Source organism: Juglans microcarpa x Juglans regia, chromosome 2D, assembly GCF_004785595.1.
Source record: "Juglans microcarpa x Juglans regia isolate MS1-56 chromosome 2D, Jm3101_v1.0, whole genome shotgun sequence".
Classification (NCBI taxonomy): domain Eukaryota; kingdom Viridiplantae; phylum Streptophyta; class Magnoliopsida; order Fagales; family Juglandaceae; genus Juglans; species Juglans microcarpa x Juglans regia.
This window is the reverse complement of record NC_054596.1, coordinates 27,104,514-27,128,088: the sequence shown is the minus strand read 5'-3', so window position 1 is coordinate 27,128,088 and position 23,575 is coordinate 27,104,514. Positions and strand designations below refer to the sequence as shown.

General features: G+C 37.0%; 1 protein-coding gene across 2 annotated transcripts; it reads right to left on the bottom strand.

Moving 5' to 3' along the window:
• Positions 1 to 14,034: 14,034 nt before the first annotated feature.
• On the bottom strand, positions 14,035 to 23,217 carry LOC121249843. Of its 2 annotated transcripts, none has more exons than XM_041148658.1 (4): positions 23,016 to 23,217; positions 16,992 to 17,191; positions 14,513 to 14,982; positions 14,035 to 14,365 (listed from the first exon to the last, which is right to left on the bottom strand). In XM_041148658.1, exons 1-4 carry the CDS (start codon positions 23,164 to 23,166, stop codon positions 14,326 to 14,328), a joined length of 861 nt encoding a protein of 286 aa, XP_041004592.1. In that variant the 5' UTR covers positions 23,167 to 23,217; the 3' UTR covers positions 14,035 to 14,325. The 2 variants fall into 2 exon arrangements, with proteins under 2 accessions (XP_041004592.1, XP_041004593.1); XM_041148659.1 differs by having other exon boundaries at positions 16,992 to 17,314; positions 23,016 to 23,153.
• Between the last annotated feature and the right edge of the window lie 358 nt (positions 23,218 to 23,575).

The following is a 23,575-nucleotide window of genomic DNA, read 5'->3' as shown; positions in this document are numbered from 1 at the left end:
TAAGGCTAAAATAACAATCTAAAAAAAAAAAAAAAACTTATTTGGAAGAATCGATTCCAAGCACTTGGTAGATCATGCATAATGATTTTATAAAAACCTAATATGCTATAAATCAAACCATGACTTACACAATAATCATCGGAACACTTTATAGAACCAAGATTCACAAATATTTGGGTAATTACACTTTTATCCCTCGAACTTTCACTTAATTCACAATGTGCCTCCAAAACTACTAATTGCATCAAAGTGGACCCTCGAACTTTCAAAACTTCTCAATCCCCCCATTCCGTCTACCGCAACGTTAAATCTAACGAAAATTCACTTAAAAAAATATAATTTTATCTAATTTATTATCATTGACCAGCTAAAATATAAAATAATATAGGCTATCAAATAATAATAAATTATTAATCATTAACCATATATAAATTAATAAAAAAAAATTATTTAATGATTTATGATTTATTATTAATTGATATCATATATTATTTTGTATTTTATATGGTCAATGATAATAAATTAGATGAAAATTACATCTTTGCAGTGAATGTTATGCACATGAACAACACGTGCAGTGAATTTTCATTAGATTTAAAGCTGCTGGTAGATGGAAGGGGGAATGAAGGTAGTAGCTCGGAAAAAAGGCCGGTTCAAGGTAACCAACAGCCCTATCAGTGTAGGACATTCAATCAAGTGCACTCCGGAGAGTGCAGAAAAGGGGCAGGATTGTGTTTCCGTTGCGGCAAATTAGGACACTACATCAGGGACTGCCCAATGCAATTGGGTAGCAACAAGGCGACCATACTGCCACCTCAGAGAAATGAAGTTCCAGCACGAGGCAGCAACCAACGTCCTACCGCGCTGCACGAGTTTTTGTGCTAACACCTGGAGAGGTTGAGGGTAGGAATGATGTGATCACTGGTATGACTCCTTTGTTTTGCTTTAAGGATTTTATTTTATTATTATTCTTTTTGTTGGTTTTGGTTAAGACTTTGAATATTTTGGTTCATGGATAAGGTTGATTGTGATCACAGGTACTCTCTCTTTGTTTTCTAATAACGCTATTGTGTTATTTGACTCGGGAGTGACACATTCTTTTGTTTCCACGGCTTACTCTAGATTTTGCACTTTAGAAACTGAAAGGTTGAAGCACAAGTTAGTGGTCGCGACCCCAACAGGAAATTCGGTAGTCTATAGTGAGATTCTACTGAGGTGCCCTCTATCTATAGAGGGAAGACTAATGCCAGCAGATTGAATAGTGTTTCACATGATTGGGTTTGATGTGATTTTGGGTATGGATTGGCTGGCTTCCTACCATGCCAGTATTGATTGTTTTAAAAAAGAAGTGGTTTTCAGACTCCCAAAAGAAAGTAAATTTCGGTTCACAGGGTCGAAAGTGAGGTTGGTTCCACCCATCATATCTGCCATTCAGGTTGGAAAATTGTTACGTGATGGTTGTCAGGGATTCTTTGCCTGTGTGGTAGAAGCACCAAAAGAGGAGTTGAAGTTAGATCAAATACTTGTTGTGAGTGAATATCCAGAGGTCTTCCCAAAATATTTATCTGTACTTCCACCCAAGCGAGAGGTAGAGTTCGCTATGGAACTAGTCCCAGGCACAACACCCCTTTTGAAAGCACCCTACCGAATGGCACCGTCTGAATTAGTGGAACTCGAGGAATAGTTGCAAGATTTGTTGGACAAGGGTTTCATCAGACCCAGTGTATCACCTTGGGGAGCTCCAGTTCTCTTTGTGAAGAAGAATGATGGATCGATGAGAATGTGTATTGATTACAGAGAACTTAATCGGGTGACCATAAAGTATAAGTACCCGTTACCCCGTATAAAAGATTTGTTTGATCAGCTTCAGGGTGTTCAGGTATTTTCAATGATTGATCTTCAATCGGGTTACCATCAATTGAAGACCAGGGCGGAAGATGTGGCTAAGACAGCTTTCAGGACCCGATATGGCCATTATGAGTTTTTGGTCATGCCTTTTGGCCTGACTAATGCCCCAGCAGTATTACAAGGAACTTAATCGGGTGACCATAAAGAATAAGTACCCGCTACCCCGTATAGAAGATTTGTTTGATCAGCTTCAGGGTGATCAGGTATTTTCAAAGATTGATCTTCGATTGGGTTACCATCAATTGAAGATCAGGGTGGAAAATGTGGCCAAGATGGCTTTCAGGACCCGATATGGCCATTATGAGTTTTTGGTCATGCCTTTTGGCCTGACTAACGCCCCAACATTATTCATGGATTTGATTTGATGAACAGGGTATTTCATAAATTTTTAGATAAGTTTGTGGTTGTTTTTATTAATGATATACTGATATACTCCAAAAGCAAGACCGAGCATGAAGAGCATTTGAAGTTGGTACTTGGGACACTCATAGATAAAAAAGTTGTTTGCTAAGTTGAAGAAGTGTGAATTTTGGCTTGATTCAATCATGTTTCTGGGGCATGAAGTTTCGAAAGATGGCATTTCAGTGGACCCAGGAAAAGTGGAAGCAGTGGTTAATTGGTCGGCGCCAAAGAATGTTCATGAGGTTAGAAGTTTCTTGGGATTGGTGGATTATTACCGTCGATTCATTGATGGTTTCTCCAGGATGGCAGTTCCTCTCACTGCACTCACTAGGAAAAATAATAAGTTTGAATGGATAGCAAAGTGTAAAGAAAGCTTCTAGGAGTTGAAATAGAGATTGGTGACAGCTCCAGTGTTGACAATCCCCACGGCTAGAGGTGGATTTGTTGTCTATAGCGATGCATCAAGGCTTGGATTGGGGTGCGTACTGATGCAACATGGGAAGGTTATAGCTTACACCTCACGCCAACTGAAAGGGTATGAGCAGAATTATCCCACACATGATCTGGAACTCATGATAGTCATTTCTGTACTTAAGATTTGGAGACACTATCTGTATGGGAAAAAGTGCAAAATTTATACTAATCACAAGAGTTTGAAATATTTCTTTACCCAAAAGGAATTAAATATGAGGAAAAGGAGATGGCTTGAGTTGATCAAGGATTATGATTGCACCATTAATTATCACCCAGGCAAGACTAATGTGGTAGCCAACGCCCTAAGTAGGAAGTCAATGGGACCAACAGTTGCAGCCCTTACCACTCAACATAAGTTGTTAATAGACTTAGAAAGAGCTGGTATTGAGGTCATCGCTAGTGATAGAAAAGCTTTCATGGCCAGTGTAATAGTTCAACCTGCCTTGATAGATAGAATTAAAGCTGCTCAGAAAGTGGACTCAGGATTAGTGAAGCTAGTGGAAGAAGTCGGGAATGGGGACAAACTTGATTTTAGCGTTTCCGAGGATGGAGTTTTGAGGTTTAGAGGTAGAGTATGTGTACCTGCTAATGATGAACTAAAAATGGTAATTTGAAGAAGCACACCATTCTTTGTATACAGTTCACCCAGGGAGTACCAAGATGTATCGGGACTTGAGAGAGTCTTTTTGGTGGAATGGCATGAAAAGAGAAATTGCTAAATTTGTGGAACAATGCCTAACTTGCCAACAGGTGAAGGCAGAGCATCAGAGACCTGCAGGATTATTGCAACCACTCCAGATTCCAGAGTGGAAGTGGGAGCATATCTCCATGGACTTCGTGACAAGTCTATCAAGGACTTTAAGCGGACAAGATGCTATATGGGTGATCGTGGATCGCTTAACGAAGACCACTCGTTTTGTGCCCATTAAAGTTTCTTAGAAACTGGAGAAACTAGTTGACTTGTATGTGCGGGAGATAGTGAGGTTGCAGGAAGTATCGGTATCCATTGTGTCGGATAGAGACCCTCGTTTCACTTCTAAGTTCTGGCGAAGCTTACAAGAGGCAATGGGTACTAAGTTAAGTTCCAATACTGCTTTTCACCCTCAGACAGATGGGTAGTTAGAAAGGACTATTCAGATCTTAGAAGACATGTTGAGGGCGTGTGTGATGGATTTAAGGGAACTTGGATGTGACATTTACCATTGGTTGAGTTTGCTTATAATAATAGTTTCTAGGCTAGCATTGGGATGGCACTCTTTGAGGTTTTGTATGGCAGAAGGTATAGTCTCCATTGTATTGGGATGAAGTAGGTGAAAGGAAACTTCTAGGGCCACAGATTATTCAGCAGACCATAGAGAAGATAGATACCATTCAGGCTAGAATGAAAGCAGCTAAAAGTTGACAAAAGAGTTAAGCAGATAAACGCCGCCGCCAATTAGAGTTTGAGGTTGGAGATAAGGTATTTTTGAGGATTACACCGATGAAAGGAGTTATGAAATTCGGAAGGAAGGGTAAGTTGAGCCCAAGATATATTGGATCGTTTGAGATTTTTGATCAGATTGGACCAGTGGCGTACGGGGTGGCTCTACCACTGGCATTCTCGGGAGTGCATAACGTGTTTCATGTGTCTATGTTGAGAAAGTACATCCATGACCCCACCCACATTATAGATCATGAGCCCCTTCAGATTCAAGAGAATATGACCTACACCGAGGAACCAGTGTTGATTTTGGACAGGAAAGAGCAAGTGTTACGGACTTGAACTATCCCTTTGGTTAAAGTATTGTGGAATAATCATGTTATCAACAAAGCATCTGGGGAATTCGAGGAAGAGATGAGAGTTAAGTATTCTCACTTGTTCGAAGAGAATTTTTATAGCTTGTAGCAAATTCTGAGGATGGAATTTTTGTAAGGGGAGGAGGATGTAAGGCCCAGCCTTTTCTTGGAAGAGTTTGAAACGACGTCATTTTGGGGTAAGTTCTCCTTCATCCTCAGCTTCCCCGATTCTTTTTCCCTCTCTTTCTCTTTCAGTTTTTCTGGTTTCCCCACTTCCAGACGTCTCTCTCACCCGTTACCCACCTTCCCTTTCTCGATGTTTCTTTTCTTTTTGTTGGGTTGTTCGTGAGTCTGAATTTAATGCCCTAGCATTTTCTCCATTTTCTTTTCCCTCACATTCGGTTTTTCCCTCAAAATCGGTTTCTCTATCTCTCGCGTCCCTCTATTTCTGTAGTTGGTGTTCTCTCTTCAGACTCGGCTCTTCTCTCCCTCTTGCACAGTGTCTTCGTCTTCAGGTATCTCTCCTCTCTCTCTCAAGTAGACGCATTTCCTTTTTATGAGTTTTACTTCATTTTATTCTCTGTTTCAATGTGTTGCCTGCGTTGGGTTTTTCCAGGTGGTGTTGCTGCGTTTCTCCTTTATTGGTTGTTTAGCTTTAAGACGCTCACCCACTCTCGCTTCTCTTTTGTTCTCTTCCATCTGTGAAGTGGTTAGTCTCCTTGTCGTGGTGTTGACGCTGAGCTCTATCGAACGGGTAAGGAAACAGAGTGCCGTTTTACATTTTTTTTTCATGGTGTAAATTAGTGGCTTTTAATATTTTGATCGTTGGAAGATTTCTATTGTTTATAATCGAATTTGAGGGCTTTGTAATCTGATGGTGTTTTGTTTTTGATAAAGGATTATAAAGGGTGGCTGTTGGGTTTGACGTGGTTGTGTGGGAGGAGTTTTGTAACTGTTCGGGGTTGTGTTGGCTGTTCTGAGTGTTTATATAGACAATTGGATTGATGTGATTTTCTTGTGGGTTATAAGTTGCGGTCTGAGTTGATATTGACAGTTAAGATTGTTCTTATGGCTGGTTGCGCGTGACGAGGTGTGCTTGATTATGGTTTGGTGGATGTATTGGTCATTTTTGAAATTGAAATACGGTATTTTGGACAGAAGTGTGAGCTGTTCAGTTTAGTATTTGGTTGTTTGAGTGGGGTTATTTTGCTGAAATGAGGGTTGGAATCATGAATTTTAATTATTTTGGATTGAGGTTGCGTCAATGGCCTTTTAACACTTAGTGTATATTTTGTTTCTATCAATAGGTGACGAGATTATTAGAGGTTGAATTCAAGGCATAGATAATATGCTGCAAGAGTCAGGTAAGCGGGGTTTCTATGCTAGATTTTATACGAGTTAATAAGACTGAGGTTGACTTTTTAAAAACTTGCATATTTTGTGATGAAATGAGAATTTGGGTAAATAAAACCAACCTCGGTCGCTTATTTGCTTTACTTATGAAATCTGTGTGAAACAAGGAAAAATATTTTCTGACATGCATTGTGTAGACATGAGCTAAATTTTGTCATGTTGTCTCTGAAATCTGAAAAAGAGCGATATTGAGAATCTGAAAAATTGTGCATTGATTTAGAAAGATGCTCCGACTTTTGTTTTCAGTATGTGAAAATGATCTGATTATGTTTTGGTACTTTTTTCTATTTTGATATGGCATCTGAAAACATTTGGCATGGTGTACTGATTTTGTATCTGACTTTGTCTCTGCTCTGCTCTGTTTGGGTTGGTACCAACTTCTCTGTCTCTGAGTGCACCCACTTTGGAAACAAAGTGGTTTTATTGTGGTATTTCCTGTGTGCACACTCGGGACTTCGAGAAGAATAAAGGAAAGATTTCACCTCTGTCTCTGCCTGGTTTGGCCACTGGGGTTAGCACAACCCTACCACAGAGTTGAAACATAGTCTCTGCTCTGTGTGATGCTCTGTTTTGATGTGATGATGATACTCAGTTTATGTTATGCCAAAGTACTACGGGCTTTACTTGTCTTAAAACCATCGCTCTGTTACTTTTGAAAACATGTTTTGTTCTGCATGATAACTCTGTAAAATATTTTGTTCTGCATACTGTACTTTGTAAATGCTCATGTTTGCACGCTAGCATATGTCCTCTGCTTACTGAGTTGTTGATAACTCACCCCCTATCTTCATAATATTTACAAATGATATGGAGAGTCCAACTGAGGACCTGGATTATATTGGTGAGCATGATTAAGCTGAAGAGAAGATGTTAAAAGAAGGAATTCTGATATCCTTTAGATTTAATGTCTCTTAGATTTAATTATATCTTGAGTTTAGTAAGACTTATGAAATTATCAGTTTGGTTTGTTATGACTACCGAGAGATTGTGGACTCCTTAATTTATTTTCTTTTGTTGTGGTAATGACTTTGTGGAATTTTCAATTTGTTTATTTAGAAGACATGAGATTGAGGTTTGCTAATAAAGTTTTTTGGAGATTTATTTTAGTTGTGTTGGGAAACATGTTTATAAGTGACAAGTAGTAATTCTCCAAACCACCCGGGTTTAGGGCATTACATTGAAATCCTCTTTTTGGTTGGTCAAAAAGTGATTGAGTGGATGGACTAGTGAATTGTGTAAAAACTTATTCACATACTTGGTTTACACTCCATCACTTGTACACTTGTACTCCTCTTAACAAGTGTCTAGTAGGTTTCCAAATCGATGGCTAAGATTGTTTCATGTGTCCAAAAAGGTTTTTTAGTGATTATAGGTAGATTTGGACAACATACATGACGATTTGGCAGCTGTTTGAACTAGATGCCATGTGCGCTCTCTCGAAGGGTTACTATTCACTCGAAAAACTTGAAACTTTTTATTGCACCATAAAATCCTAAATCTTCATACAATCCTAATGGTGTTGTTCATTTCATAAAATTGTATTCATAAGTATCTCAAATTAATGAAAAGGCAATTTCGTCTCTGTAGTGGATCGGGATTCGATTAGCTAACGTACAAAAACCTAATTGTTTGCTCGATTCATGAAATCCTTTCGAGATTTCATGGCATTTCTAAGGGTAAAGAAATTACTCAATCAAATTTATATTGGTAAGTTATATTTATACATTTATCATGACTTGGGTTTATAAAAAGAGGCTTCCAGTGAAGGGCATACATACATAATAATTTTAAAAAAAATATGCCGTTTAGCGTATAACTGTGTAAATGTATGATCATGTTACTTACCTTGTAGTGCAAATCAAATATTTTCAATGCATAATCAGTCACCTATAAAATAGGCATATAACTTGCATCAATTTATAATCTCACATATATTTATAATTAAATACGTACTTGAAAATTAAAACCCAAAACACTTAAATAATATTTAATTCATCAAGTCTCGTAACCCAAAATTATCATTACTCCCAAAATAATTGACATCCACGTAATTTTTCCAAATAATTACACAATTAAACCCTAAGAATATTTTCCACGCCCAATCTAATTTATCGTCAGCATAGCATCATAAAATAATAAACACTAAAATGGTTTCTATGCAATATCCACGTTAAAAAGCTAAAATGGTTTCCCAATGTCCTATCAATTACACTTAAAATAGTCTAACCTTCCATGCGCCTGAACTCACGTAACTCCATATACACACTCAAACCCATAGCACCTACAACCCAAGCCCATGACCTATTTAAAATTGGATAACCCATAACATATAAGTACAACCAAAATTCACCAAACTCAACTCACTCCCTTGCACTTGAGTCACACACCATGCTGGCTGGTTCTTGATTCACCTATGTACACACCTCACACTTGGAAGGATCCCCACCGATTGCATCTCACCCATAGTTCTAGTGTGATACCCAATTCTGATAAGTGATAAGAGTAGGTGGTGTTATAAAATCTCACATGTTTGGAATGAGAAGTTATTGCTCTTTACAATGTTCTAATGGGTCTCTAATTGTATCATTGACTAATACTTTTGAAGTATAAGCCATGTTGTTTAGACTTTCTATTGGGGCATTACAAATAGTATTAGAGCTTATCCCAACCAAAATATGAAACTTGAGTCGTGTCACCTACAACAGAAAGGCCTGACAAGGACATTAGAATGTAAGGGGGGAGACTGTGATACCCCATGTTGAGTGATAAGTTATTAGGGTAGGTAGTGTATGAGATCCCACATTACTTGAGAATGAAAAGTTCTTGCTCTTTATAATGCTTCCAATAGGGCTCCAATTGTATCACTGACTAGTCATTTTGAAGTATACACCATGTGTCTTAGATCTTCCATTAGGGTGTTACAAATGGTATAAGAGTCTATCCTAATCAGAAATGTGAGACTTTACCATACCACCTACGACGGACTAGCCCAAGGAGGACTCTGAACATATAAGGGGGGAGATTGTGATACCTCATTTTGATAAGTCATAAGGGTAGGTAGTGTACATGATCTTACATTGCTTGGAAATGAGAAGTTTTTGCTCATGATAATGTTCCAATGGGGGTTTCAATTGTATAATTGACTAGTTATTTTGAAGTATAGGCCATGTGGTTTGAGCCTTCTGTTGGGACCTTATTCTAAGGTTTGGCTTCATACACGTACGTACAACCCACCTTACCTACGGCTTAAACATTCTAATAACCCTTAGTTAGGTTTGAGCACGTACAAGAGAGTAGAAGAAAGGTGTCTATACCTAGGGGAAGTGGTTCCAAGTGGCGACAATAGGCATGGTGGTCGGCTTTTCCTTCCCTTGTCTTGGTGAACAAAAACAAGGTCATATCATTCTTGTGGAGTTGGCATATGCGATAAGGTGGAAGTTGGGTCAGAGGTGGGAAGAGTTCGGGGTCTCACGTGGTGGTTGGAAGTCGTCTTCTCGGGGTCGGAGGTGCCGAGAGCAATGGGGGTTCCAATGCACTCCGTGTGCATCTGAGAGCACTCGTGTGTACATTAGTGGCTTCCAACCCTTATCTCTCGGCCTAGTTCAGAGAGTGGTCCTGCAAGGTGGTGCTCAGCGGAGCTACAATGGAGGGTAAGGTTCAGGTACACTTGTCATGGTGGTTGGGTCAAAACCAAATGTTTCTAGACTGAATGTGGCGGTTTATAGTGTGGAACATTTGGGGGTTGTGTATGGGGGCAAGGGCCTTACCTGGCGGTTTCTGGTGGTTTACAAAGGAGTTGGGCAATGCTGTGGAGGAGGGATGCCCAGTTCAGGGAGTGGTTGCTAATGGAAAAAGAACTGAGATGGGATCCTAATGCGTGGATGCGATGCGGACTGGGTGAATATCCACCTATCCCCAGTGGCTGTGTACGAAGGAGTGGGTGGCGGCATCAGTGGTCGATCGGCTAGGAGGGAACGAACCAAGGACCTTCAACCTGTTGCAAAAAAACTGTGCTCATCATGTAATGTATGGAGTATGTTGAGCCCAATTATATTCAATAGGCGAGGAAGTAGTCGCAAGCGGCTAATAACCATGGTTACGCAAAGTTCACGTGACCGAAAGAAATTGAAGGAAATAATTATGTTAAACGCATCGTAAAGATTTAGAATGAATGTCAGTTGTCATATCCCTTATAATATCGGGATCCGTTCACAAAAATATGCCCTAGAGAGGTGTAATTGATAGGAAAACCTAACAAACAATATCACGATGAGATCTAGATACGAGAATATAAATCTAAGCTGGATATCTGCATTGCATAAGTGACGTTAACTAGGCACTGAGTGACGTATCATGACAAAAAAGGAAACATACCAGAACTAGGCACTAAGTGACGTATCCATGGAGAAGTCTAGCCATAATAGGTCAGTCCAACCCTTATAAATATTCCCCTAGGTAGGTACTCTTCTGGAAAGATTCTAGAGTGATTACTATATATCATAACCAAGTGTTGACTAGACATCCCACATTGGGGGCAAGTTATTTTTTCTGGTAATAGGTTGTTAGGGCGCACTGCAGACATACTAAAAATTGCATGAACAAAGTACATGCTTATATAGTGTTTCGGATCTCCCTCTGATCAAGTTGCTTCTACGGGTCATGGCTATTATTTGGTTGTTGAGTCATGGGTGTAGGTTTTAATCGGGTTTGGGTCTTGGTTTGGTTCATCAAACGCATATATGGCTTTGGTCCAATCTTATGGGCTTGACCTAGAGGGTCCTAAGGTTTTCTCTATGGTTCTTATTTGGGCTCTAACAAAAGCGTTGGTTCATTTAATAGGTCCAACTATATCACAGGTGATGGACATCAATGTGGACCAAGTTTTAAAGATCATTTGCAAGTTTCAGATAGAGCAATCACAAGATCAAGAGCTAGGAAATGTAAGGAAGTAATGTAATGATTGGTGTAATCTACTTGGGACGAGTCTAGCAAGAGCCGAATATTCAAGATGGGTTTGAGAGAATGAGTGATGGACACCAAGGTGGACTAAGTCTTAAAGATCCTTCGCAAGTTTCAGATAGAGCAATCACAAGATCAAGAGGTAGGAAGTGCAAGAAAACAATGCAATGATTGGTGCAATCCACTTGGGACGAGTCTAGCAAGAGCCGAATATTCAAGATAGGCTTGAGAGAAGGAGACCCAGTGATCATCCATGTGATACAAGCTGTGGAAGAGTGCAATATAAATTAGGGCCTATTATTATGTTTATGTGATTGAAGGCCTTAGATTTGTTTATTTCATTTAAATTATTTATTTTATTAGTTATAAGAATTAGTCCAGAATAATCGGGCTTGAGGATACTTGGTCCACATATATCTTATTTTTTATGAACTAAAGTTTTTGAAAATGCCTTGTATTTTGGCCAATGGCTTATTTAGAAAGTTACTTTTTAAGAACTAGGGTTTAAAGAGGTACTGTAGCTGCGTCACTATTCATCCAGGGGTATTTTTGGAAGAAATGACTTTATTTTGGTTAGGGTTTTAATTAGATTTTGGTTTAAATACTCTTTATAACCTCATTTTAAGAAATTTATGAAATTTGATGAATTTATTCATTGTGAGTTGAGTTTATCTCCTCTTGTTCTTAAATGAACTTTTGAACTTATTAAAGACAAATCACAACCTTTGTGACGTTCTTTCTTATAATTTAAGTTCTTGAGATAGGTTATTTAACGGGTCTAGATTTTCATATAATCTAGATTCTTGAAACAAGTTCCTCAACAGGTCTAAATTTTCCATTAGCTTGATTTTGACTTTCTTAGGTGAGTTTTCAAATTGATTGTGGGTTTAAGGGATTTCATTCCCACAGGTTCACGCTTCGATTCGGCATGTACTCCATGAACCTGTCCCTTTTATCCCATTTTTAAAAAGCTGATAGTTACAAACCAACGGTTTAGGTTTATACCTTCTTAAAGAAATTTACAACTGGATATACTTATCAACAAAAAAAAAGAAAAAGAAATTTACATCTAGATATCTATGTCAGATATTTTGTAAATAGTAGTGAAAAATAATAAATAGTAGTGGAGTATTTTCAAAATATTTTAGTACCCAAACATTTGGTCAATCACTCCAAAGAAGAAAATAGATCTCTATAAGAGGAAGAGATATCTACAAATGAGGGGATTCTTTCCACAACTTTTCTACTTACAAACTCTACCATACATAGTGACTCTAAAATGATCTTCTCTCAAGGGAGGTATCGTCTTCGACCTCATAAAACCTTACATTTCCCCACTATATTGAACGATATGTGAAGCCATTAGAGATTGTAAAATCATCTATCATAATGAATTTTACCTCCAAACAACTCGTAGACGTAAATTTTTATGTCAAACCATATAAATATCTGTCTCTCTTTATTTATTTAGTTATTTATTATTATTTTATGGATGAACGTGAAGAGCACCGCATGAAAGCCCGAATCACCATCGGACCGGGGATAACTCCTTCCTCCCTTCCAAACTGTTGTACAATTTTAGGTAGGGCTGAGCACCGACCATTTCGGAGTCAGAGGGTCCAACCTCCGACTCCGACGCATACTTTGTCGGAGGTCGAATTCGACCTCTGACTCCGAGACTCCGAGACGTACAGAATCCGCTCCGACTCCGACTTTGACTTGTTGGAGCGGAGTCAGATTTTTTTATTTTTTTATTTTTTTGTCTTTTTTAACTTCATATTTGACCCACTTTTTAAAAAAAAAAAAAAATTGTGGGCTTTCAAATTTCAATTTTCTCAACATTCCAATCTAAACTAATTAAACTTTTGATTATAAAAAAAAATACAACTAAATAAAACAAGTAACATACTAACTTTTGATTAAACTTTTGCTATAGTGATTTTAATTTATTATAACTATATAATAGTATTAGTATAAATATTATACTAACTATATCACTAATAGTATTAGTATACTAATACTAGTATATCACTATAGTTAATAGTACCCTATAGTAATATAACTATATTAGTATTAGTTATAGTGATTTAAATTTTAGTATAACTATATTAGTATAAGTTATAGTGATTAGCATAATTATATATTAGTATTTGTTATAGTGATTTTAATTTAGTATAACTATATAATAGTATTAGTATAAATATTATACTAACTATATCACTGATTGTATTAGTACACTAATGTCTAATACTAGTATATCACAATAGTTGATAGTATCATATAGTAATATATAGGCTTAAAATGGTTTACTAATTTATATATAGTAATTAATACTATTAGTAATTTATATGAATAATACTTTAGTTATTATACATTAGTATTATATGTTATTATAAATTTATAGATTAGTGTTTATCCATTAGTATTACAATATTACATGATGTTATTATGCATCTTAGTGTTTATAGTATATTATATATACATTAGCATTACATGCTATTATATTTATACATTAGTAGTTTAGTGTTAGATATTTACATATAGTCATATACTAAACTATTATTAGTCAATTTAGTCTATATATTATAGTATAAATATATTATTTAACTAGTATATTATTGAGTTTAACTAACTATATAAGATATAGTTGTATAAAATTTAAATAATTAATATATAGAAAAACAGATCTTTTTATAAAATATGTATAAAATCAGAGGCAAAGGCAGAGTCAGAGGGTTGGAGTCGGATCAGAGCAGAGCCAAAGTCGGTTCATCAATGACTCCGACTCCGACTTCCAAGAGGAAAAAACCTCCGACTCCGACAGTCGGAGTCGGAGCAAAGCCTGTGCGGAGTTGGATTCGGATTGTCGGATTTTTGCTTAGCCCTAATTTTAGGCGTTAACAATATGCATAATATTTAATGGATTAATAAAGTCTTAGATTGGGAGATGTTTATTATTGCAAATGGATCTTTGCTCGTCCTTTTCCTGTTCTCCAAATAAATCTGGAATTATTACTCTCTTTTTTTCTTTTCTTTTTGTGTGCGTTTCGGATAAGTAATAGAGCTAAACTAAAAAGTAGTCAAAAGCCAGAAGCACACCCATCTACAAAATTGAATGATAACGAATCCAAAGCATACCAAGATACAAGATGGAGGTATTATCCGTTACATCTAGTGGGAAAGAGGTCTAACGAACAGAAGCTTCAGGAAATTTTGAGAGTCTACATCCTCAAGTGTCCATCCGTTTCTTTCACACTATCACCCACATAAAATAAATAAATAAATAATGGCACCATCTTCCACGCCATACTCCTATCTGGAAATGCTACTTTCTCGTACATTATGTTGATACTCACCTGCTTGAAGAAAACTGAGTACAACGAAATGAAAATATCATGCGGCCTCGACCCTTGTCAATTTGATACATTCAATTCTGTAAGCAAAAAATCTCGGTTTCTCAATGATTTATCAATAACCAATATATCAAAAAGAAAACAATATTCCCAAGGTGTAATATGTCCAAGCATCATGTCCATAATATTTGAACACCAACTACCGTTTTCTAGGGTCATAAGCATACCTCTTTCTCATGCCACGGATGTCCTGAAGAAGTTCCCGTGTTTGCTGCACCTTGAAATTTTTTGTTGTATCGTTGTCATCTAGCACCAATGTTGAGACCCTCAAAATGGTCAGAAGTTCTGCTTCAATACTGCCAAGCTCTTGATCCAGATGTTCCAAGAAATCCTTATAAGAGGATACTCCACTCAATCCAGCCATGATGTCATCTTTCCAAATGCCCACACTCGAAGAAGCTTGAAGATCCTCTGGATCGTTATCGACTGGTAGGATTTCTTGACTCTGTGAGGAGAGCTGCAAATCTTTTCTACCACCAAACTCCAGAGCACTATGTTCAAATTCTTTGATCTCATTTAGATCTGTATTTTCCTGCTTTAGTGATATAATCCGAACAAGATTGGATGAAGTTTCTTCAACATCGTCAAGATCCACGGCAACACTTCTAACCAGCTTATTTTCTTTCAGAGATATCGCCTGAAACCAAATTAGGCTTCTTTGGATCATATGGTAGGCTGAAAGTTTATGTCCTTGAAAGAGATCAAACCAAGATATACAGACTGAAAATAAAAGAAAACCTGTGACACGAAAAAGGGTACAAAAGCATTTAGAATTTATCATAAACAGTCTGGTGTCAACCTAATCTGATCCCCAAAACTTAAACTTTCGGGAGCGTACGGAGTGGTATCTAAACCAAGAGATAAGGTATCTTATTTGGGTGTACAATCATGTCCAAGTAATACCGGAATGCATTTATTTCACAACATCAACAATCTCTTTACGTTGGCCAGAAATCTGGCAGAAACCCTCTAGAGGGAATTTTACTTGCATTGACCTGGGTCAACATATAAGTGCTAATATCTAAATAAGCCAGATTGGTCTAACCTGGAGGATAATTGAACAACAATGGATTGGTGAACTGTCCTATACCTCTTCCTCTCTAACCTAAGGTCAAATGAAATCCCCATTTCACATAGCATGTGTGACATAGTGTCACCAGCCAAACACCATTCTGGCAACAGTTGTTACAAGCCTAAGGCTTATCCAGAGTTTTGGATTAATAAACATGCTATGAAATGGCCGCATAGTGTGAGGTAGAAGCTCGGGAAAAACTTTAATAGATTGTGAAGATTTTCCACTAAATAAACATGCTGACATTGAAAGCATTTGTGTACAATTCCACTGTCTCGCTGTCATACTAAGACATGCTGTTTCTGACAATTCTCTGTGAAACAGGTTAATTCAGACATATTTAACCTTCACTTTCTACTGTTGTCCTCCGATTATTTGGCTTTAAAATGCGAGTAAGAAAATAGAATGACTTGTTGGATGGGTTGGAAGTTTACATAAGCAAACTCTAGCTCATGACACCTCCTATTAAAAGATTAAGGCCCCGTTTGGAACTTGGTTTGAACTAAGATCAACTTAGTTCAGTCTAATTTTAAACTGAGTATAACATCCAAACACCTAACTCTCAAATTACTAAACTCATCTCAACTCAAAACCTCTTTACAAGTGGGACCCACAACCTTTTTCAACTCTTTACACGCGGGACCCATAACCTTTTTCAACTTCCAACAAATACATCTAACATCATCTTAACATCGAAAAACATCTAAACTCATCTTAGGTGGGCCCCACAAAATTCACTCTAGCATCTCAACTCACTACTATTCATAAATAACTCAACTCATCTCAACATCCAAACGGGGCCTAAGACAAGAGGGTAAGAACATGGGTTCAAGATCCACTGACTGCATGCGTAATTTATCAATCAGTTTCTTTTTTCTTTTTAGATAAAGGTGCAACGTATATAGAATTTTCCATTTTCCTTGTAGGCACCAAATTGGATGGCATACTCTCTCCCTCTCTCTCTCTATTTCTCTTTTCACTTTCTAAATTGCTAACAGTTTGTATGGCTTGATTTCAATAGATATACAGCCATTATCTACAACAGAAATTGTAATACATTGCAATAGACACTATTTTACCTGACAGAAAATCACCTTCCAAATCAGAAACTGGGTTTAAAAGCAATCAAGAAACTCTCCATATTGAAGGCACCTTAATTAATCTTCTTAGAAAGGCAAACACTCCATGATCATTAGAACTTAGCTTGATAACTATAGCATTCTTTTGCCCCTTTAAAATATTTTCCTTTAACATGGAGGATTTGAAAAAGGTACGCATCTCTTGTAGAGTAAATGCATAAGTTATAGGTACTTTCATGATCCTTCCTCTTTAAATATATTATCATAAATAGATGGTTCACGATAGGATCCCTCTGCCTAATGTATGATACGCTCCACCACTTCAATAGTAAACAAGTCACAAACTTTCAATTTTAGATAACATCTCTGCCAGAGGGGAATTATGTATAACAAAACTAATAGCATAATCCCACTCAATGTTAAAAGGTATATAAGGAAATACTTCAATATAAAAAGCTCAGTAAGATCTTCTATAATAACCACCACTTCATTCACCTCATTAAGCTTTGTGGAAAGCTCATCAAGCAATTCAATTCGGCTCTTTGACTTCTCCAAGGCTAGCATGACCTTCTTTTTCTGAAAGAGTGCTTCCCTTGCATCATTTTCCTTCCCAGTTTGCACACTAATAGCTGCCTGTCGTCGAAGCTTCTCAGCTGCCTCTGATAATCGCAGAAGCCTCAACCTTGCACTATTCGCTGAATCAACCATCATGACTTTTTTTTAAAATGATGTCACCAAGTATAAGCAATGTGAGTCTTAGATATTTGGCGCTAAGAGCAATGTCGCTATTGTCATAATATGAAAAAATTTCAAATTGCCTGAAGAAGATTTTGGCAAAGCAAAACTAAATGAATTACTGAACTTGAATTTTACAAAAGAAAATCTTCAACAGATATCCAAGAATAGGTAGGTTTGGATAGTGAGATAAGAACTTTTGGTTTTAGATGAAAGTTTAAAATATTATTTTTTAATATTATTATTGTTTTGGGATTTGAAAAAGTTGAATTGTTTATTATATTTTGTCTGTGAATTTGAAAAAGTTGTAATGATAAGATGAGATAAAATGAGAATTTTGTATCTCATCCCACTTGGAAAGGTTACCCTTGAGTCTAGATTCACACCAAAATAAGCAATAATTTAGACATGTTGAGCTTTTATAATGTAATCAGAGCAAAAAGAAAAGCAGTAATGTGATCCCCGAGTTCACCGGCTGTTTGGCTGTCCTAAGGTGAGATCCGGACCACCGAAGCACTGTGACAGCTCCTAAGAGTTGCTGTTTGGACCATGCTAAAGGGATGTTTTGGGATTTTTATTGCCATGTTTTTAACCCCCAAAAGGTCATCCTTATATATATGTGTATATATATATATATATTATAAATATAAAGTAATCCTTATAATGATACAATTCCTAAATATGAAAAATACCTTGGAGTTACAAGAAGTGAAACGTTACCAGCACTAAGCTGGTTACACAGCCAACATGCATATATACAGGACAAAAAAGAACTTAGAGACATTCTAAGACACTGAAGGTTCCCCCATTAAGGCCAAATTTCAGACTTTTGACCACAGGGCCCTAAAATGGAATTAAGCCCTGGATAGAATACACATAAACCCTGGACTAGAGGGCCCACAAAGTCAACAGAAAACCAAGTTCATGTTTGCTGGAAAATCCTGTACCTGCCCCTACATCATTCGGCATTATATACAACTGAATGACTTATCAAAAAAAATTATATACGACTGAATGTACAGAAATGGACAATAGCCTTGTTGGCTCGAGTCAGTGACCCTAAGTGATCTTTCCTGAGACTAGTCAATCATAGTAAGATTGGGAAAGAGAAAAATTCGATTTAGCACACTAATTTGCATAAAAGCAAGTCATATGCTCACTAGATCTGAAGCAAATCATCCTACTTGGTGTGATGTGATTATCCGTGAACAAAAAAGTTATTTTCTTTGACAAAAAAATTGTCAGACAAAGGCAACGAGACCCGTTTTCATTTGGAAAACCATATATGAAAAGGGATTCAAACCAAAGCATAAGTACAAAGGATTTGATAGTAATGATTATGGGTGTTTTAGTTAGGTTTCAACAGAAGGATTGACATTTTGCAAGGTAGAAAACAAGGTAAGTGGTATAATCATGCCATTAACGAGTACTGTAAAATGTACTGTGTTTTAGAAGTGTTGTATAAGTTATATATTATGATACTGACCACTCATTTAAGCCCTTTTTTGTGAAACTTCTATATAATATGTCATGAAAATCTAGTTTGTAGACGATTTAATGAGATCCATGTGCCATTTAAAAATAACGCGTTTTATGTTTTTTTTATAAGATATAATTTTATTGATTGAAAAGTAGGCTTAGCTTAAGTACACATGAAGTATACACAGAGTACACCTAGCAACAACTAAGAGCTAGAAAAATCTTCGAAACACCATCTCCATCCAGAGGCACCACATAATATAAAGAGGAATCATCTTCCACACAGCAACAATATGGATGTTACCCCGAAGACCTCTCCAACACTCAAAAATATCCATTACCAATCTATGCATTACCCATGCCACTCCAGTCGTGCTGAAAATATCATACCACAAAAGCCTAGCCACCTTCGTATATATAAATGATCCACAGTTTCCCCATTTTTCTTACATATGTAAAACCAGTTGTAATGACAAGGCCACATTTCCTCAAGTTGTCAGTGGGGAGGATTTTCCCAAGGGAAGCAGTCCAACCAAAGAGAGCTACCTTGGGAGGTACCCCGCATCTCCAAATGCTCTTCCAAGGAAAATGGTTACTATGTTGAGCTGAAAGAGCCTTGTAAAAAGATCAAACTGTCAATCTCTTACTCCCAATATGAGTCCATATCATCCTATCTTCCACAACATTACCAATATTTGTAGCATGCAAAACTGAAAAATCAGCAATGATTCCCAGTTCCCAATCCTTAGTTTTCTAAGTAAAAAAATATTCCACCATGTTGAGGCATTAGAGCTAACCATCAAATCTGCCACCATAGCCTACTTATCACTTGCTATCTGAAAGAGTGGGGAAAACACTCTTAAGAGCCCTAGCACCACACCAAACATCATGCCAGAAACAAACTCTAGAGTCCATTCCTACCTCAAATCTGAAGTAATTGGAGGGTCCCTACCCCCCCCCCCCCCCCCCCCCCCCCCCCCCCCGAAAAAAAAAAAAATCCTTTTCAAATATTTTGTCACACCCCCACTCCATAAGCATCACCAACTTCAATAGAACACCATCCCCCATAACAATCCCATACTTCGAATCAACAACCACCCTCCACAAAGCCTCCTCCTCTTGATGATACCACGACAACCACTTCCCAAGAAGGGCCTTATTAAAGATCTTCATGTTTCAAACCCCAAACCACCACAAGAGATCGGGGAGCAAACTTTGTCCAAACTAACAAGATGAAACTTGGCTTCAACCCCAATTCCTCCCCAAAGAAATCAATGTGGGATGCCATAGCATAAGAATGCTATTTTTGAAAAACCTTCATGATATCCTCCCAAAAAGAATAGAAAAAAGCCATGGAGAACCCATCGGGGCAAGAAGCTTTATCCTTAGCCATCCCACTAATCACATGATAAAGCTCTTCAGCCTCAAACGAATCAAATGGCACATGGATGATCAATGGACTCAAAGGCTGTAGCATCAAGTTGAGTCCTCCAAGTAAATTGCTCCGTGCAAAGTCTTTTGTAGTAAGTGATAGGGGTGTTAATTTAAACCAGAAAACCGGTTCGGGCAGGACCGAACCGGACCGGTTGGTCCAATTTTGAACAGGTCCAGTCCGGAACCGGTTCCTATATCATGAAAACCGGCCGGATCTAGTCCGGTTTTGGTTCCGTAGTTTTCGGGACCGGACCAGTGGAAAAATATATATAAAAATTAATTTTATATATTATACAAAATATTTATATATATATAAGTTTTATATATAATATATAATTTTATATTAAATTTTTATATATAATATATATAATTATATATCATATATGAAATAATTTCATATTATAATTTATAAATTATAACATAAAATGTTAATCTTAAATATGAACATTTGTAATTTATTTGATCATATGTTATTAATATAATTATATATAAGATAATGTTATTATAATTTATAAATAAATAAATAAATCTTAAAGATGAAAATTTAATTGATCACATGCTTTAAACATAATATATATATTAAATTATTAATAACATTTTATCATAAGAAGTAACACTTCATTATATGTTTTTTTACATTTTTAAAAAATCGTAAAACTGGACCGGACCGGAAACCGGTAAAACCAGAGATACCGGTTTAGGAGGGTAACAGGGACGTAATTGGTTTTGAAAAATACAAAACCGGTACATATCGGTTCAGTCTTAGATTTTATCCAAAACCGGACCGAACTGGACCGGTTACACCCCTAGTAAGTGACAACATGCTTATGTTATGAAAGCCATGCTAATGTCTTTCACATGTAGATAATTTTCATGATATGAATTTCATTAAAAAAATAATTTAGGAAAGTCATGAGAGAGCCTGTGTACCCCCAAAGGGGGTAGAATCACTCTTATTAAGAGTACGTTATACGTTATCCAATCTCCCTACGTAAGAGTACATTATCCAACCTCCCTACGTACTTTCTTTCTTTATTCCCGATTCCCCTTGGTGTGGCTGATATAATGGAAAAAATCTTCTGTGATTTTTTGTGGGGTGGACTTGAAGATGAGAAAAAGTTCCATTTTGATTAAATGGGATAATGTTCCCCCCTATCTTGTGGTAATTTGGGGATAAGAAAGCTGAGTATTTTCAATAAGGCCTTACTTGGGAAATGGGCACTTGGGGTAGCTGGATATCTAATGAAGTGCGTGGTTCGTATGGTGTGAGTGTCAGATTTTGGAAATTTATAAGGAAGGGCTGGGAGGATTTCTTTTGCAATTTCAGAATTATGGTGGGTCGAGGCACTAGGGTCAGGTTTTGGTTTGACGTCTGGTGCGGTGAGGTTGCTCTTAAGGAGGCTTTTCCTTCTCTTTTCAGAATAACAAGGAGGCTTTTCCTTCTCTTTTTAGAATAACATTGTATAAGGAAGCTTCAGTTACTGATCATATGGATACTTCAAATGGCTTGCTGCAGTGGAATGTGCCATTTATAAGAGCAGTTCATGATTGGGAAGTGGGAGATATTTCTGACTAATACAGCACCCTGTACGCATTGACTTTGCAGCATGGTGTACAGTACAAACTGTTGTGGATTCATCCCGGGAACAAGAACTTCTCAGCAAGATCCTTTTATAATGCTTTGACTTCTCAATCTTCTACTGTTTTCCCTTGGAAGCGTATTTGGAAAAGCAAAGTGCCTCTAAAAGTTGCTTTTTTAGGTTGGTTGGCCTCTCATGGAAAAATTCTAACCATAGACAGGCTAAGGAAGTGTGGTATTTTCATAATGGATTGGAGCTTTATGTGCAAAAAGAATGGAGAATCAACAGACCATCTTCTTCTCCATTGTGACGAGGCGAAGGCTCTTTGGGATGATATATTTGTAAGGTTGGACATTGCGTGGGTGATGCCTAAAAGGGTGGTGGATCTCTTGGCTTGTTGGATTGGAGTACGGGGAAATTGTCAAATAGCAGAAGTTTGGAAGATGGTGCCTGTATGTCTTATGTGGTGTATATGGAACGAGAGGAATTGACGATGCTTTGAAAATAGAGATGCTCTTGGGGGCTATTAGAGATTTCTTTAATCAATCTTTGTTACTTTGGGTTAAGGCCATTGTATTAGCAGGGGCTAATTTTAAGGACTGTATGCTTCTTTCTTTGCTAGTAGGCTGTAATTAGGTATATTACTCTTGTATACTACCTGTGTACTAGGGCTTTGCCTAATTATGAGGATTAATAAATTTTTCTTCCTTATATAAAAAAAAGAAATGCTATTTGCGTTCCGTAGAAGAAAAAAGGAAATCTTTAATTATTTATTCTTTGACTTCGTTTGCTAGACGATTGTGGAACATTGTTTTTGACAAATGTAAGATTAACAGACCAATTCATGATTGGAATGCCGAGCTGATTTGGGTGATTTCCAGTCTCAAAAGCAAAGGGTTGGAGTCTTGGTTGTCAAGCAAGATTGGGCTGCCACTATATACTGTTTCAATGTGACAACAATGCCAGAAATCTATTACGCAGAACCAGAACAGAGAAGGAAGAATTGTAAGCCATTCTTCATGATTTGAGTCAGAGACGCAAGATTATGACTTGAAAAGGAATAAAGAATAATCATAATAGGGCTAATAATTCATAAAAAGGGGCAAAACCAAATAACCAACACAATGTTCGATGTCGACTGGCCAAACCAGTTTCAGGGAATCACTCAGTTATTAGAAAACAAGTATACGAAAAAATACAGCAGAAGAGAGTGCCTCGACATTCAAAAGGAAAGTGGGTATAGATTATTTTCATCAGAGATGAAAGAGTAGAGACGTGCAGGGATGCGTACCTTTGACTCTGGTTCTCTCTGCCTCCGAGTGAAGATGATCGAGCTGGGCACGTAGCTGATCTGTCTTGCTATTGGAGGCTAAGCACATGGGCCTAAATGGAGCCCTGCAAGGGACAACCATCGCAATGGCAATAGCTGAGTTCAGAATCATCCGTCTTTTCTTCTCTCTGTCTCGTGTGTGTACAAGAAAAGTGTAGCGATAAATTTTGAGAATTTTTTTTTTTTTAATAATGTTATTATGCAGTCTCATTTTTTATAGTTCATCTATTTAATTTTTTTTTCTTTTTACATACTAAAACGACTATTAGTATAATTATATTTTTTATTAATTTAAAATATTTAAAAAATAATAAGAAATATGAATAAGAAATATGGAAAAAATTAAAAAGGAAAATTTTACCTAGGAGCATGCCCAGTGGTCAATGTATTAATAATTAACATGTAAAGAAGTAAATTTTTTATAATTTTGCCGTAAACATATTTAGCATTTTTCCTTTTTGTCATACATGTTTTTATGAGATTTGTTCAAATTAGATAGAATGACAAATTGTTTGGAAAAA